Below are 15670 nucleotides of genomic sequence, written 5' to 3'. Positions count from 1 at the left end.
GGGAGATAAAAGAACAACATAAATTAAAGATATGAATAAATATTCAATAAAGATAATAATAAGTGAAAAGAACAGGTGTAGGATAACAGTGGGAGGTATTATGCAATCATAGTACCAGGATTTTACAGAAAGACAAAGACAAAGGTGAGATTTTCTTTTTTTCTTAACAACTTTAACCAAAATCCATTCCAGTGCATCAGAAAGGTAATATCAGCGAGACACAATACCTGTGAGAGTGTTTCCTCCTTTATAGGGCAGGTTTTTGACGGCATCAATGACTGCATCTTTAGTGGTGAAAGTATTTAGGTGCCACTCTATCCTGGGATCCCCGCTGTACTGTGCCAGACCTGGAAAGACACATTCACAAGCATACAACTTGTCATTTGCCTGCATTATTCACTCAAACTTAGACTCATATGATAACTCATAGAAGAAGGAAACAGTTTCTTGACAGATACTAGCAAGAATATTTGTACTGAGGTAACATCAGGTACCATATTGGACCCATGGAGCACCCATCTGTTCAAGAGGGAAAGGAGCTGACACTCACCTATCCTCGTCTTGTCGAAGCCAACATCAAAGGCATTGACCAGATTTTCCAAGAACATACGGACCAGCCTGAAGTTGATCCGGCCAATACTCCAGGAGCCGTCGACCAGGATCACGATGTCTGCAATGGCCTCAGTGTGGCACACAAACTGATCGACTAAAGAAAAGAGAAGAGACAGAAGGACACAAATTCAAGCAACAGAATAAAACGATAGAATAAAGAATCAATAAAAGGCAACTGAATAGATAAATTCTTTTAGAAACAAAAATGTTTTTACTCTTGATATGCAGGTTTTCAGCCAAAACGCATAAAAATACAATAAATGAACACCTCAAGTATGCACTTTCAAGTTTTCTTTATTGAACAAAACAATAATTAAACAACTCATGAAATTACAAAACATGCAAAACAGAAACAGGTCAGTTTCACTGCAGTCAGTATATTGACACAAAATACAAATACAATCCAAACTTTAATCAAACACCCGAACACACATCCTGCATCTCCACTTCAATGCATGATGTAAAAATATCATGCTGAGAGCCTCCCTCTAACTCTGTAGTGCTTTTTTAAATATATATATCACTGCCTTTTGTAATTAATCTTTAGCTAGATTATTGAAATCTGACTCACTTTTCTTTTAAAAGACAGTTTTAGGGGGGAATCCATGTATGAAGCCTCCCACTTGAATGTAATAGTGATGATAGATAGGAGTCATTACACACACACACGCACACACACAGCTGTGTTTCCATCACTTCAGAGGACATTACTTTGATTAAATTTTCTTAAGAGTTGACCTAACCATAACTAATACCTGACATACCTTAACCTTGTAACCTAGAATTAAATGACTTACACAACATTTTTGTCCCCATAAGGTTGGCATGTCCCCACAACACGACTGTAAACACATCTATGTCCTCACAACCGCAGTACAACAAGCACTCACACACACATATACGCTTCCATTAGTTAATTTATCGTAATTCCATAACTGCTTATCTTGTCATCCTGCCTGCTATGATATCCTGAAAATGAATATATCCACTTAAAGTTGCATCATAAATCACTTTGGTGTCTACACACGTAATAGCGAATAATCCAGAACATGCTGATAAAGTTGGACGTTTGCGTCTTAATGAAGAAAAGCCATAAAAGAGAATGCTGACGGTGGGAAAAGTGAATTATTCATTTGCATTTTCGCTCAGACGAGTACGTTTCAACAGTTAAGACACAGATTATGGAGCGGAGTGATACCGTATGAGTCAGTGGAGATAATTCAGTCGGTGCCGGCTTCACCAAAATAATTCAGAAATGAACACAAGAAGGGCTGTGCTTGTTTTTTAACATCCCCATTAGGCTCTCGTATGCTGTGACAGAAGATACCAGCTTGGTGCAGGTAGCTGAAGCTCTTCTGTTAGATTACTGATGGTTCGACACTGAACACTTTGAATATAAGAAGCACTGGGACTTATTTATCAAAGCAAAACGCTATACGCTCTTAACAAACAACCTTTTTAATTTAAATATGTCACATAAACCACACCGGCTGTTCTATTTGCGCTATCATCTCAGATACACACTCTCTCAAAAATAAAATTAATAAAAGACATATTGTCTAGCGATAGCACGCAGGTATTCGTTTCAAGAAGCGATTTTCCAGACAGAGCCTTCTGTCTGCTGTCTGTGTCTGTGTGACTGTTTGAACCATCCATCTGCTACCGGCGGCAGGCGAAGGAGGAAAGGGAAGACAATGAGGTCTGGAGACAGCTGATGACAATTTTTTGTTTTGCAAATGCAAAACATTTAAGGCGGAGGTGCTATTATGAAATACACGAAAGATAATGTTTGGAAAAAGCCAGGAAGATTATGAATGTATATCCGTCACAGTTCAGATGCATTATGGGTACAATAACAAAGAGAAGAGAAGAGAAGAGAAGAGAAGAGAAGAGAAGAGAAGAGAGAAAAAATAAACAGAGAAGAGAAACAAGAAAAATGTGAGTGAAAATGAAGAGAAAAGAAACAGAGAAGGCAAAAGAAACAATGAAAAGTGAAGGAAAAAGAAAAGAGGAAAGATGAGAGAAAAAAGAAGAGAAGAGGAAATAGAAAGAAAATAAACTGAGAAAAGAAAGGGGGAAGGGGGGACAACGAGGAGAGAAGAAAACCTGAGAGAAAAACAGAGAAGAAGGGAAAAGAAACAAAGACTGAAGATAAAAAAAAGAGCAGATAAGAGAAGCAAAGAGAGGATTGAGTGAACAGAAGTTGAAAGGAAGACGTAGCTTTGAGTTTCAGCAAAATGGCAAAAGGCTATGAGGCCAAAGAGCATAAAGACAATTCTTTTAAGGCATTCCCTTCTCACAAAACAAACAAGTATGCCCTTTAAAGAAACCCCCAGGTTAAAGAAGATGAAGAAAGGACCATAACTAAGCACCAAAAAGCCTTCTGCAAAAGCGACAGAAGACACGGATCAGCTGAGCAGCCATTCTTTGACACAAATCAAGCGACATTCATAGGTTACAGCAACAGCTGTTGACTCTGTGGCTAAATAGAGAGACGAGGGAACGTAATGGAAAGAAAGAAAGAGTGAGAGAAGGAGAGTGGGGTACTGTTAAATGTGAAAAGCCATCAAGACTCACAAAGGAGGTGGTAAACAGAGGATTAGAGGGTCGGTAATTACAGCTAATTACAGCTCACTGGCCATTCCCAAGTCTATTGTTGCCAGAGTGGTGAGAGCGTCAACGAGGCATAATGCTGGTGTTTTACATCTGAACCAATAATCAAGGTTGCCCCTGTCCTTCACATTATTCCTGCTGACATCTGTAAGCAGTCTGTTTGGTGGGATATAGGGGCTCTTCTTTCCCCTCAAGAAACCAGTTGTCATTCTCGCAACTTCCAAAGATTCTCAGCATTTTTGATCAAGAACGGAAATTCTGCAAAACAGACAAGCTTACGTACCATCTAGTAAAAAATGTATTGTCCCAAATATGCCTCTGACAATGCTGTTTTCCCAAACTTAACCTATTTATTTTGTTTATTACCACTGATGATCAATCAGGAGTTCCCAGTCTGCCTTCACACTGCACATATATACCTAAAGCTAGCATTTTATTAAGGCTGCATCTCCCAGTCTTCCACTAATACCAAGTTGGGGCAATAATGAAAAACTTTAAACCACCGAAATATGGATTAAACATCCATCACCACTTTCTACATTAAATTACAGTGAGGGTGGCCCATCATTTGTTCAGTCATCCACGTCTGCTACGTCTCAGACACCACTGATCCACGGACACTTAGAGAAATCTTACTAATCCACTCGTTATGACAGCCACTAATCCTGACACAGAAAGGACTGAAGGATTACAGAGGACCACAACATGAGACAAAAGTGACTGCTGTTTTATACAAACGTACTACTGTAATACTGAACAAGGATATTGTTTTCAAGAGGAGGACGGTGAAGGAACGATGTGTTAAACCTATAGTTTATTTGAACAGAATTGCTGAAACCATCACGAGTCTTACAGTGAGCAGGTGGGCGCATAATCCAGAAATCCAGATCTTATTTTCAAAATTCGCTCATCTACAAAAAAATAAATATTAATAAGCTTAGCAGGAACTGACAACTAGCCTAAACTTCATCTGGTTATAATGCTATTGATTATTAAGTGGGGATTTACACTCTGCTTTTTGCACATTTACTTAAGGTAAACTTGGACTCGATATGTTTCTGAGTAAACTATTCAAAAATGATTCAAGTCTACAGTAAATACTAAAACTAAAAATGTTAATGGTGCAAAGTTATTTATTTATTCCCATGTATGAGATACCTAACTTATAAAGAACTATACAAGACTACTGATTCCATTTATACAGACAAAAAACATCCATCCATCTGTATAAGAGTTCTGCTGAAGTCACAGGGCTGCAAATGAAGTCAATGCAGGACTGCAGTTCCTCAAATGGCCACTAGAGGCTTCCTCCAAAAGTGAGCAAAGCCTCATAGACATCCATTTTATAATGTGCAACTCTAAATCAGAAATAAAAATGTTTACAGCCTCGCACTTTTGGTCTCTAAGGCTTATTTCACGCCAAGCGCACAGGAATTAATGTTTTACAGAACTCCAGTTTTTAAATTGAGTGATTAATGCTTAAGATTAAGCACAATTAGGGGCAGAATCATTTTTGACAGCGTGCATGTAAGCTCCGTTTACATTTCACCTCTTTGCTCATCCCTGGATGATTAGCCACAAGTTAGAGAGGGTCACGTTTGCTGGAAATACTTCATTTTCCTCATTTTACTGCCAGGTGTCATGTTAGCCTCGAGTATATTTCACATATCAGCTGTGAGCTCTCTCATGTGAAGGTTTCGCTCTGTTCTTTTTTTCTTTTTTTCTCCTTTCTGTCTCTTAGTCTCCTTTGTGCGAAGGAGGCCAGTTCGACCCTGAGGCCTTTGAGTGCACAGAAGGCCTCATCTTGCCTCCTCTTGAAGGCCCACACGGATAATTATGTGGAGGCCTTGGAGTGCCTCTTTAGTGGAAGAGTTAGACAAAACCACAAAAGATTGAGACCTACCTTCTTTCCTCTGCTGGCAGCGGCATGAGAGACAAACTTCTAATTAGATACTGATGTAATTTTATATCTTTAGGTACGTACGGTTACTTGCTATAAATACCACTGATGGACACTTGGAGACATTTTGCCATCATACTAACCTTTAAAACTTCTTTTTTAGGAAATCTATCCATGACATCAAGAGCATTCACTAATCTTTATTTACAGTTTATGGTGCTGACCAGAACTGCAATTTTTAAACTGCAATGACATTAGATATACTTCTGCGATCACATTGCTGATCTGTGTGTGGTGAAAAACAAACAAACAGGGGAGCAAGTGTAGATAGGAAATTAAAGCCATGCATCTGTGACTTGACATATGAACTTAACAGTGTGCATGACATTTCCATTTAGTTTTGAAACTGCAATCACAATGGATTTACTTCTGCAATCATGGCGCAGCTGTGTGTGCGGCAGACACAAAGAGTACAGATAGGGGAGCGAGTGTAGATAGAAAATCAGAGCCATGTATATGTGGCTTTACACATGCGCATAATAGCGTCCGCCCCCTCGACAATAGATGCTGGAGACACTGCTTCTAGTGTGTTACTACTCTGGTTGCTATTGAAATCCCTCTTTCTCTGCTCTGTGCCTGACTGCCAGACAACAGCAGGCCGGTCAGAGGTCTCTGTGCTCCTTATAAGCCCCATCTGCCTTTTTTCTTCTCTACCTCTTTCTCCCCTTTTCTCTCCAAATCTAACACCTTTGCTGTGGGTCAAGGTGCAGGAACAGTGTCTGCTTGTGCACATGGCACACGAGAAAGAGGAAAAAAAAAAGGTGTGAAATTGAAGAAGATAAACAATTGAAGCGGGATGAGAGAATAACGTAGAAAAGGGAAAACACTATATTTGGATGTGATGAAATACCACAGATACACCGACAGATTCCGCGATGCCAAATTGTTCTTTTATCCAAATGTGCAGATACTCTACACTGTTGTTTTCTGCCTCTCTTTACTCTCATATCACACTCTGTCCACCTCTGTGGCAATCTAATAAGAGACAGGCTTTGTTTGGCGTTGAAGTCTTTCAGTACGTTTAATAAAGTGTCACGACAAAGCACAAGACATGTCGGTCTGTTATAATCCACGTTCTAGCCTTTCTATTCATATGGGAACAGAAAAATTTGGACGCTCCAATCACTCATACATTCCCCTTTTTAATCTCTTCAGTTGTGGTGATTCGATCAGTTTAAACTTACTAAATCCATCCACTGATGTTTTCTAACGTCACCGGGAGCAGAGGAACTATTCCTGTATTAAACACCGGTTTGTTTTCTTCTCTCTACTGATGAGCGCGTTGCAGCTCAGCGATCGGAGCCGAAGCCGCCTTTCACTCAACCAACTGGCTTATTGTATTTTTAGCTTTATTTGCCGACCATGCTGAAGTGGGTTTTGCCATGGAAACTAAACGTTGTTGTGTTTGAAAGTTGGAAGCTGGAGAGCGGCTGACGAGTGTTTCTGTGTCCAAAGGTTGTGTTGGTGTCTTAAAATGTAATAATGCATTGTTTACTGAGGCTATGATAGCTACATGTGGCTAGTGTAGCTGCTAATATGTTCATTATTTTCTACAACTGCTTCGAAAATGCAAATATGCAGCAATTTTGCAGTTGTTGATGTATATATATATAGTATGTTATAACTATTTTAGATACAGACATAATAAATGTACACTGATACTTCTGATACTGACAATTCTCCCACAGTTGACGTTGTACTTGTCAGACCAGGACAACCACAGATGTTAGTTATGCCACTGTTCTGTTCAAGTGTCCCAGTAAACCACAACAGTGTGACGGTGGGCCAACATGCACAAAACCAGCACCCTGAAACTGAAGCGGCTGAGTGAAGCCATCACGTCACTGTAATTTTATTTCATACATTACTTCTTATTTCTTCTGTACCACGTCTTTGTCTGTTTCTCAGTTGGTGCTTTTGCAATTTAACAGATTACGCTAAACTGCTCAAATCCATTCAGACCCACCAGTATCACTCCAACATGCCAGATTTGTGTCTAAATATTCACAGATTGTGTTCACGTGTTTGGTTGAACTATATCTGAACCTTATTTGCACAGAGGCACACGATTGAACCTGTTTACATGTGAGCACACAGTTGGACGAGCATCAAGCATCGCTGGCATACGAGCACGTGAGCAGACAGACCGTCCACCTGGTGTCCACGACAGAGCGACTGGCCACATTGTGCAACTCGCAGCCCACAGCGCAGTCTGCGGAGCTGTGGGGAAAAAGTATGTGGCTCCCGGACAATTGAATTAACTTGTGTGGGAGTCGAGTAATGGGTATTAAAAATGCGACTGCAACAATGGAAGCCACTGTTGGCTGCAATGTCTGACGGAGCACACACAGACATGCAGCGAAAGAGAATGAACAGTGCTGAGAACTGAGATTACATAGACAAGCAGCAACTGTAATAATAAGAATAATAATAAAAATAACTGGAGTTCCAAGCAGCCCCCAGAAATGTCACGAAACCTGAGCTTCACCAACCGAAAACAGCCAGTACTTTGGCATGCTTCACTAGTCTCAGACCACCCTCCAACCTGCACGGAGGATGTGATCTATCCTTGAACTGGGATGAATTTTCATCTCATTCCTGAGTGATGAGAAAATGAAAGTCTCCTAAAACATAAATTAGATATTTCACCTGCGCAGCGTCGCCAAAATCAGGAACATCTTGTCTGAAAAGGACGACGAAACACTTCCACGTGGTGCTTCTGTGCTGGACTACAGTAACTCAACACTGTCAGGACGTCACAATAATTCAACCAAAAGCTTCCAGTTGATCCAAAATACTGCAGCGAGAATAATGACAGGAACTACAGAGAGAGAGAGAGATCATATTTCTTACATGTGGCTTCTCTTCATTGGTTCCCCGTAAAATCCAGTGTAGAATTTAAAATCTTTCTCCTGACATACAAAAGTCTTAATGATCTTAAAAACCACATAGTGCCCCTATTATCTCAATAGAAGACTTTTACTTACATACTGCACAGCAAAACCAGCGCACACAAATTAAGATTGAATAATGCAACATTTACTGTAAGTCTCTACTTTGTTTCTCACCACAAAGTCTTTCTGTAGCGTTGCCACGTTGGTGCAGCATAAATGAGAATCATTGACTCTTCTTATAGCAACAATTAACACATCTCAACAAGTTAGATTTTCTCTGCAGCGACGATGACGTGAACTCTCCCACACACCATGTGAGCCCTTCTTATTGTGCAAAGTGCCGTTTCAAGTGCTATTATAGAGCCCCTTTTCTTTCCCATCACAAATATTCTCAGGCCGTATTATCTTCCATGAAAATTTCCCCTTTTAAGTTCTCTAGACCTGCCTGTAATGTCATAATAATCATAGTAAGAAATCCTACAAAAAACAAGAAGGTTCTTGTAGCTTTTGCTCATTTGACCCTTAATAATAATAGCTTCTTATTTATATAGTACTTTTCATAAGAATGTTAGAAAAATAATAATAAAACCAGACCAGGCAGATAAAATGAGGCCGAGGGACGTGAGCACAGGTGAAGGAAACATAGTAAGTGAATAAAATCAAATAAACAGGAATAAAAATACATAAATAAAACCATTTCAAAGCCTTTCACAAAGATAAGAGTTTTAAGAAGAGGCTGTGAATGGAGCTCTAAAAGCAAAAGATCATCACAAACTGTGACCTGGAAGCAGGACTCCATCAGATCTCAGCGACCAACAGAGAACATGTGCAGGCTGATAAATCACAGACGAATTTTGGCGCAAGGCCTTAAAAGTGAGCAATACGTTTCCAAAATCAATCTGAAATCTAACAAGGAGCCAGTGAAGGAAGGCAAACCGAGGGCTGATGTGATGATATTTCTTTGCAGCGAATAGAAATGGCACCACAATAATCAAGCTGAGAACGAATAAAAAAACAAATACAATATTTTATAGATCAGGGATTAATACTGTATTTATATTGTTTTGCTATTGGAATCAACAACGACTGTAGCTGTAGTTTTCTGTCTCATTTTCAGTCGTGTTGGGCCCTTTTTGTGTCGTTTTGTGTCTCGTTTTTGTCACGTTTTGTCTCCTATGCGCATTTTTGTCTCATTTTTCTGTTGTGTCTGGTTTGTGACATTTTGTTTGTGTCTCTTTGTGATGCTTTCGTCTCCTTTTGTGTGTCTAATTTTTGTCATGTTGAGCCAATTTTTGTGTTTGGTTTTTGATGTTTTGTGTCTTGTTTGCATCATTTTGTGTCTCATTTTTCTTTTGTGTCCTGTTTACATTATTTGTGTCTGGTTTTTGATGTTTTTTGTGCCTCATTTGTGTCATTTTGTGTCTGTTTTTTAATACTTTGTGTCTTGTTTGTGTCATTTTGTGTCAGGTTTTGATGTTTTGTGTCATTTTGTGTCTGGTTTTTAATATTTTGAGTCCTATTTGTATCATTTTGTGTGTAGTTTTTGATGTTTTGTGTCATTTTGTGTCTGGTTTTTAATATTTTGTGTCTTGTTTGTGTCATTTTGTGTCAGGTTTTGATGTTTTGTGTCTTATTTGTATCATTTTGTGTGTAGTTTGATGTTTTGTGTCATTTTGTGTCAGGTTTTTAGTGTTTCGTGTCCAATTTTTGTCATGTTGTGTCTCATTTTTCTTTTGTGTCCTGTTTATTTTATTTTATGTGTGGTTTGTGATGTTTTTCATCTTGTTTGTGTCATTTTGTGTCTGGTTTTTGATGTTTTGTGTCTTGTCTGCGTCGGTTTTCTACAGTATCCTGCTGTTAACAGCCGTCCTTGTTTGTAAGTCAGAAAAAGCATGTGATTTTTCAGGTTTTCAACTGTATTTTTGAAAAAGACTACACTGCTGCTGGAATGTGGCTGTATTTTTACATTTCATTTAATACAGTGCACATAAATAATGCACCCAGAGGTTTAAAAACATACTCACATACTGTAGGCTGCACGTTGTCCTCACAGAGAGCAGATTAATTAGAGTAAACCAGATGGGTTTGTAATCGCAAACACCAGGGACGAAACATGCACATTCAAACGTATGGATGTAGTTAGGAGGGTAATAAATGCACAACAAACAAATGAACGTGTGCAGCACATCTTAACACGCACACTTATCTAATTTATAAAACTTTTCCGCCCTCTTCCCTTTTCGTTCTCTTTGTCTCGCTGTGTTCTCATTAACAGTGGTTCTTCCCAGCCGGTCTCGATTTATTGCTGACCTCTATTTAGCCAGGGATCAGACGGAGTGTGCTGTCATTTCAATCTCTCTCTAGTTAAGTTTTATTTCCCCCGCCACTGTGATTGTGTTTCAGTGTCTGGAATTAACATTGAGGACAGTGACAGGCATACAGATAGATGGATAGTAGCGGCGACAGTCCCCACATCAGTGAGAAACTCTTCTTTTATTCTCCTGGACGGATTCCTGAATGAATCCGAGAAGCACTTCACCCCAAAGATAAGGCTAATTTATTGCAAAAATAATTGGACTCTTATTCCCAAATAGTTTATTGCAAGTTGATTTGCTTGATTGTGACATATTACTCAACACTGTGTTCACTTTAGTGAAATAATGAAAATGGAAATACTATTATACAGTAGGTGAACTGCCTATTTTATGTTCACCCCTGTGAGATCTTTCCTCAATACACCGTTTTATGATGAATACTAATAAGATCCATTCCTCCTGCCTGCTGTTTATCATGTAATGTTTTTAAACAAGCAATTTCCTGCTAAGTTGTAGCAGAAATGTTCGCTCTAAATCAATACCGCCTGCTTCTCTCTACCTCGTCCGCTCATGAGTAGGTGTGCTTCGCTAAGTGCTCTACCAAACTGAGATGAAAATGTGGACAGCACTTAAAGAGACAGACACAATTCAGTGGGCTGACCCTGTCGGCCAGCTTTCCATATCATAACTTAGTCGCAGAAATGTTTAACACGTGTGCCAATCAGAAATAGTTCTTGTAATTTTAAATCAAAGCAGCATTCTGCTCACTTTCCAGAAAGTCATGAAACGTTCCCCCTACAGCGACCAATAAGATGTTTCAACTCTTAATCTGCTGCAGCTTCTTTTGTTTTGTTTCTTCCTATTCCACAGATTTCAAAGTGACGCAGCTCCAACTTTTGTTTACTAAACCCCCAAAAACTTTTCTTAACAATTACTATGAATAATTTATTAGCAGAAATGAATCAAGTTATCGTGACGACACACCATCAAAATGTATCAGCAGACACTTGAACTCTTCACAATAGGATATGCATATATTAATACGTGCATTATAATTGTAATTATGAGCTGGTTCTGTTCTATTCAGGAGTCCCAGTAAACCGTGACAGAGGTCCATGATGCACAGTGACGTTAATTTACCTGAAACTGAAGCAGCTAAGTGAATATTTAAGCGTCTTCACTGAAAATGGACGGTGTCTGAAGCTCGGAGACCTTCTCAGAGGGCATTTCATATCATCACCCGTCTAAACATTTGATCAGGACTGATTTATTCTAAACAAAAAACAACTGATTAATCGTATCAGCAGCTTTCTGACAAGTCTATAGAGATTCCCGACTGAACACACAAACACCAAATTATCAACAATCCTTGATCCCATTCATACAAAGATACAACCTGCTGTGCAAATATGCAACAGCGTCTTCATATAGCCGCCTGGAAAACTAATATAATAGCAACAACTGTACGGCCGTTGGTGTCCAGCTGGCCGTGTGTGTGTGTGTGTGTGTGTGTGTGTGTGTGTGTGTGTGTGTGCACTGGAATACTACTGGACAGTTTCTACTCCCAGGCAATAAGACACGTCCAAACCACTGCTCTCCCTCCATGACTGATCAACAGACTTAATGCAGTCTTGCACTATTGTATATTTCTGCACATTGACCTTGGCACCGTAAAGATTACACATACTTTTTTTTTAAACGCCATTCCTTTTGCACATGCTCTCTTGGTACCGTCCTCTTCAGAACCCATGAGCAGATCTTAACTTTTCTGCACCACAAGTATTGTATATGCTTTATCCCTTCATACTGTTATATGTTCATACCCTTTTTTTTTTTTTTTGCACCATTCTTGTATATTCGCATTTGTCACCTCAGTACATTTGAGTAAATGTGAGTGATGAGTGTGTTGAAAGAGTGTATTTTGTACTTGGTTATTCAAAGCACTAGATAGAGACACAGCGAACTAACCACTGCATCGCACCAATAACTTAATTATTGCTGCATATGACAATAAAGCCTTGGAACGCTGGCCTCATATTTTCCACATCCAGAAGTACACATGGGTCCATGAGTCAGCACATCACCACGGACATTCTGAATTTCACATTTACTCACTTTTTCCACCTTTTGTTTACTTTTGTTGCCAGTCTTGTGTTTGGTCACGTTTAGGACAGGAGAAATTTAGAAGTGGATCGTTGGTTTTCACCACATTTACTACATTTAAAAGGTTTCTACAATAAAATCTTTACAGGAGACTTTAAATACACTCATTCACACTTATTCACCGACGTTACTGTGGTTAGTTGAAGTTCATCAATGATCAGAATGCATGATCATGAGTCTACTGAGCCTACTAGGAGGTGGGGAAAGTCCACACTGGGCCACATGTATGAGATGGATGTACAGTGAAAATGGCCATTTAATAGACTGATAAGACCCAGTTGGGATTCAGTGGAGAATAAACAAGACTTATCCCAAATCACCCTGAGCAAGAGGCGGGGTACAGCCTGGACAGGTCATCAGTCTAACTCAGGGTTAACACAAAAAGATGCACAAACATGCACACCGACAACCAGCTTAGAGCATGCAAACTCCGCATAGAAAGGCCTGTACAGCTTCAAACCCAGCAGCTTCTTGCTGTGAGGCAACGCTGTTAAAACTGCTCCACCACGATGCCTCTGATCCCACTGATCTTTCACCTGACTCATGGCAAGACAGCAAATAAGCATTTTTTCCCCCCAATATGTCAGGCTTGTCCTTCACCTCAGGCCTTCGAGTTCAAATGATTATAATTAACGTGTTAATCATCACTGCTGATGGAGATCAAGTGATATGACCCAACTCCAAATTAGCAACTTAATGGACTTGAAATAGATGGAAAAGAAAAAAAATCCTTCAGCTGCTCTGGAAAAAGTGGAAATAGGAAATAAAATGGGAAAACAATGACGTGCTGATGAACAGCTACTGAACGGACCTCCACATGAGATGGTTTTGTTAGTTCTTAGTCATCTCTAAGGCTGATATTACACTGGCGAGAATTAGAACACCAGCAAGTGAAGCAAAGATCTGACCAGTAAAACCCTTTTGGGAAACAAGTTTTTTCTGACAAATAAAGATGCAATAGTTGCCGTCGGTTCAAAAAGAAAACAAACATCTCAACAGCACAACTTCATCGCTGACACTTGGAGCACCCTGAGCATCAACCTATAGAACCATCGCAGCCTGCAAACAGCTGCTGTTTCTCTCAACAACAAACAAAAAAAGTGGTACACGAGAACGCAGAAAAGAGATTTTCTTTGTTTTATGAGCTTGTTTATTCAGTCAGGAGACAGGCGGCAGACTGATACACCTGTCGTTTGCTCTGTGGCTCTCGGTGTAACTCACACAAACTCAGCCGGCAACACGCATTCATATTCTTCTGCGAGACCCGCGAGTCTACGTGAGTGTGTGTGTGTGTATACGTGAGTGTAAGCGGTGTGATCCAGCAGGCTTTAAGGTGTAATCCGACAGCTGTTTTCAGAAGGTTTGTGTCGTTCCACCAGAGACTCTCCTTGCTTGGCCTCGTGATCTTTAATCCACTGTCTTGTTCTGTTCCACTTCACTGAATACACAGACGTACTGACAAAACAGACGCTGTATGTATGCTGAAAGCAATACATGGCCTATAAACTGTCTCTCTCCCTACCTTTCTGCCTTGTTTCTCAATGTCTATGCGTCTCTGTTTGCCTCTCCTTGCTCTTTTCTTTCTGTTTGCCTTCCTCTAATCTCTTGGTCTGCTTCACGCACACACACACGTCTTGAACTATGTGTGTCTTTCTGGTTTGAAAGCTGTGCTCCTCTTATCATATCTGGTTATTTTTTAGCCCCGTGCACACATTGTGAGATCTTTAGAGATGGGCGTAAGCTTATTTTGTCACCATTCAATACAATACTGGCTTAATTATTAATTCTGCAGGAGGGACCGCCTGCCAGCCCACAAGTCCGCTTTTTTAAAAATCTTTTACTTCGTCTTAGTCGAGCTCAAGCTACTATTTGTTTGATAGATGTATACATTCATCAACTCAAAAGGAAAGGAAAATAAGTCAGCAAACTGTGTACGGACGATTTACTGCAGCTAAACTAGTTATTATGAGTCATTGGAAAATCATGGAAATTTATGCAAAACAGGGCTATGATTTGCCTGTATTCCACAAGTGATAAAATATCAGTCTTTTAACCCTTGGCGCAATGAATGTGTCTCTTTTCAAAGCAGGAGGATCATTTTATCAACCTAACAGAGCATTTTGGTTAGAATGGGGTTACGAGAGACGGAGGAAAAGTGGGAATGGACGGGAAGAAATAGAAGAGAGAGCAGAGGGATGTGTTGAAGGGATGGAGGAAGGGAAGTGCATGGAGGAGAAGTCACCTCTCCTTTGTTTCTGCTGTTTGTCCTCCTTCCTCCTCCTTTTTCTTGTTTGTCCTGCTCTGTCTCTTTGTGTTTCTGTCCCTGCATTCCAAATCACCTACTTTTTCCTTTCAGTACGAACTACAGCTGCCCTTACACAGTACGTGCTGTTGCATGCAGTATGCACACGACTGCTTCGTCTTAATTTTGCAGCTAAAGTTTTGACCGTCGTATAGTTGTTGTCGTCTCTTGTGTGAAATCACCTGTTTGTGCACTCTCTGCAGCTCAAGCTTCGTGGAACATGTGACGTATTTTTCACTGTGCAGATGATTGTGTGCTCGCTTGCATACTGCTGGATCGAGGAAGACATAGTTTTATTTTTACAAAATACAAAATCTTCTTCTGACACACTATCCATATGTAAATTCAGCAAATGATATGTGTACATATTAATTTGTACATTCTTGTTCTGCTTCTTCCATCCCTTTTCTGTATCTAGTTGCTGTAACATGTAATTTCCCCAGTGAGGGATCAATGAGTTTTTTTAATCTTATCTATATAATATGGTAGTTCGGGTATTTGAATGTTCTCCCTCCTGCTGCCTGATCATCTGCACACCTGAGCTTCAACTTCTAATAAAAACCAGCTGTCTATCAACCCAGATCTTATATTCACTGGGTTTCCAACTTTCCACGTCACGTAACTCCACTGTCTCTCTGCTACAGCTTCATATTCATCCTGCCAGTCACCAAACCGCCAACACAAGTTCCACACCAGCCTGCTCAACTCAGCGTCTTTACTCTCCACAAACCGGCCCACTTCTACCTCAAACCATCCCAGGCTGCCGGCCCACCATCGACTCCCAGCACTCCTCTGCACATTCTCCAGATCA

General features: G+C 40.0%; 1 protein-coding gene across 1 annotated transcript in view; it reads right to left on the bottom strand.

The window, feature by feature from the left end:
• col14a1a (collagen, type XIV, alpha 1a) overlaps positions 1-15670 on the bottom strand; it is a gene marked incomplete at its 3' end in the record, with an annotated part of 185450 nt that overhangs the window by 130565 nt on the left and 39215 nt on the right. Inside the window, exons 6-7 of the mRNA XM_008292091.1 lie at positions 551-706; positions 228-347 (exon numbers count right to left, since the gene is read on the bottom strand). Coding sequence (XP_008290313.1) covers positions 228-347; positions 551-706 — 276 coding nt within the window. The remainder of the gene's footprint in view (positions 1-227; positions 348-550; positions 707-15670) is intronic.

This window comes from Stegastes partitus, unplaced genomic scaffold, assembly GCF_000690725.1.
Source record: "Stegastes partitus isolate 25-593 unplaced genomic scaffold, Stegastes_partitus-1.0.2 Scaffold784, whole genome shotgun sequence".
Lineage (NCBI taxonomy): Eukaryota > Metazoa > Chordata > Actinopteri > Pomacentridae > Stegastes > Stegastes partitus.
This window is presented reverse-complemented; position numbering and strand designations above follow the sequence as displayed.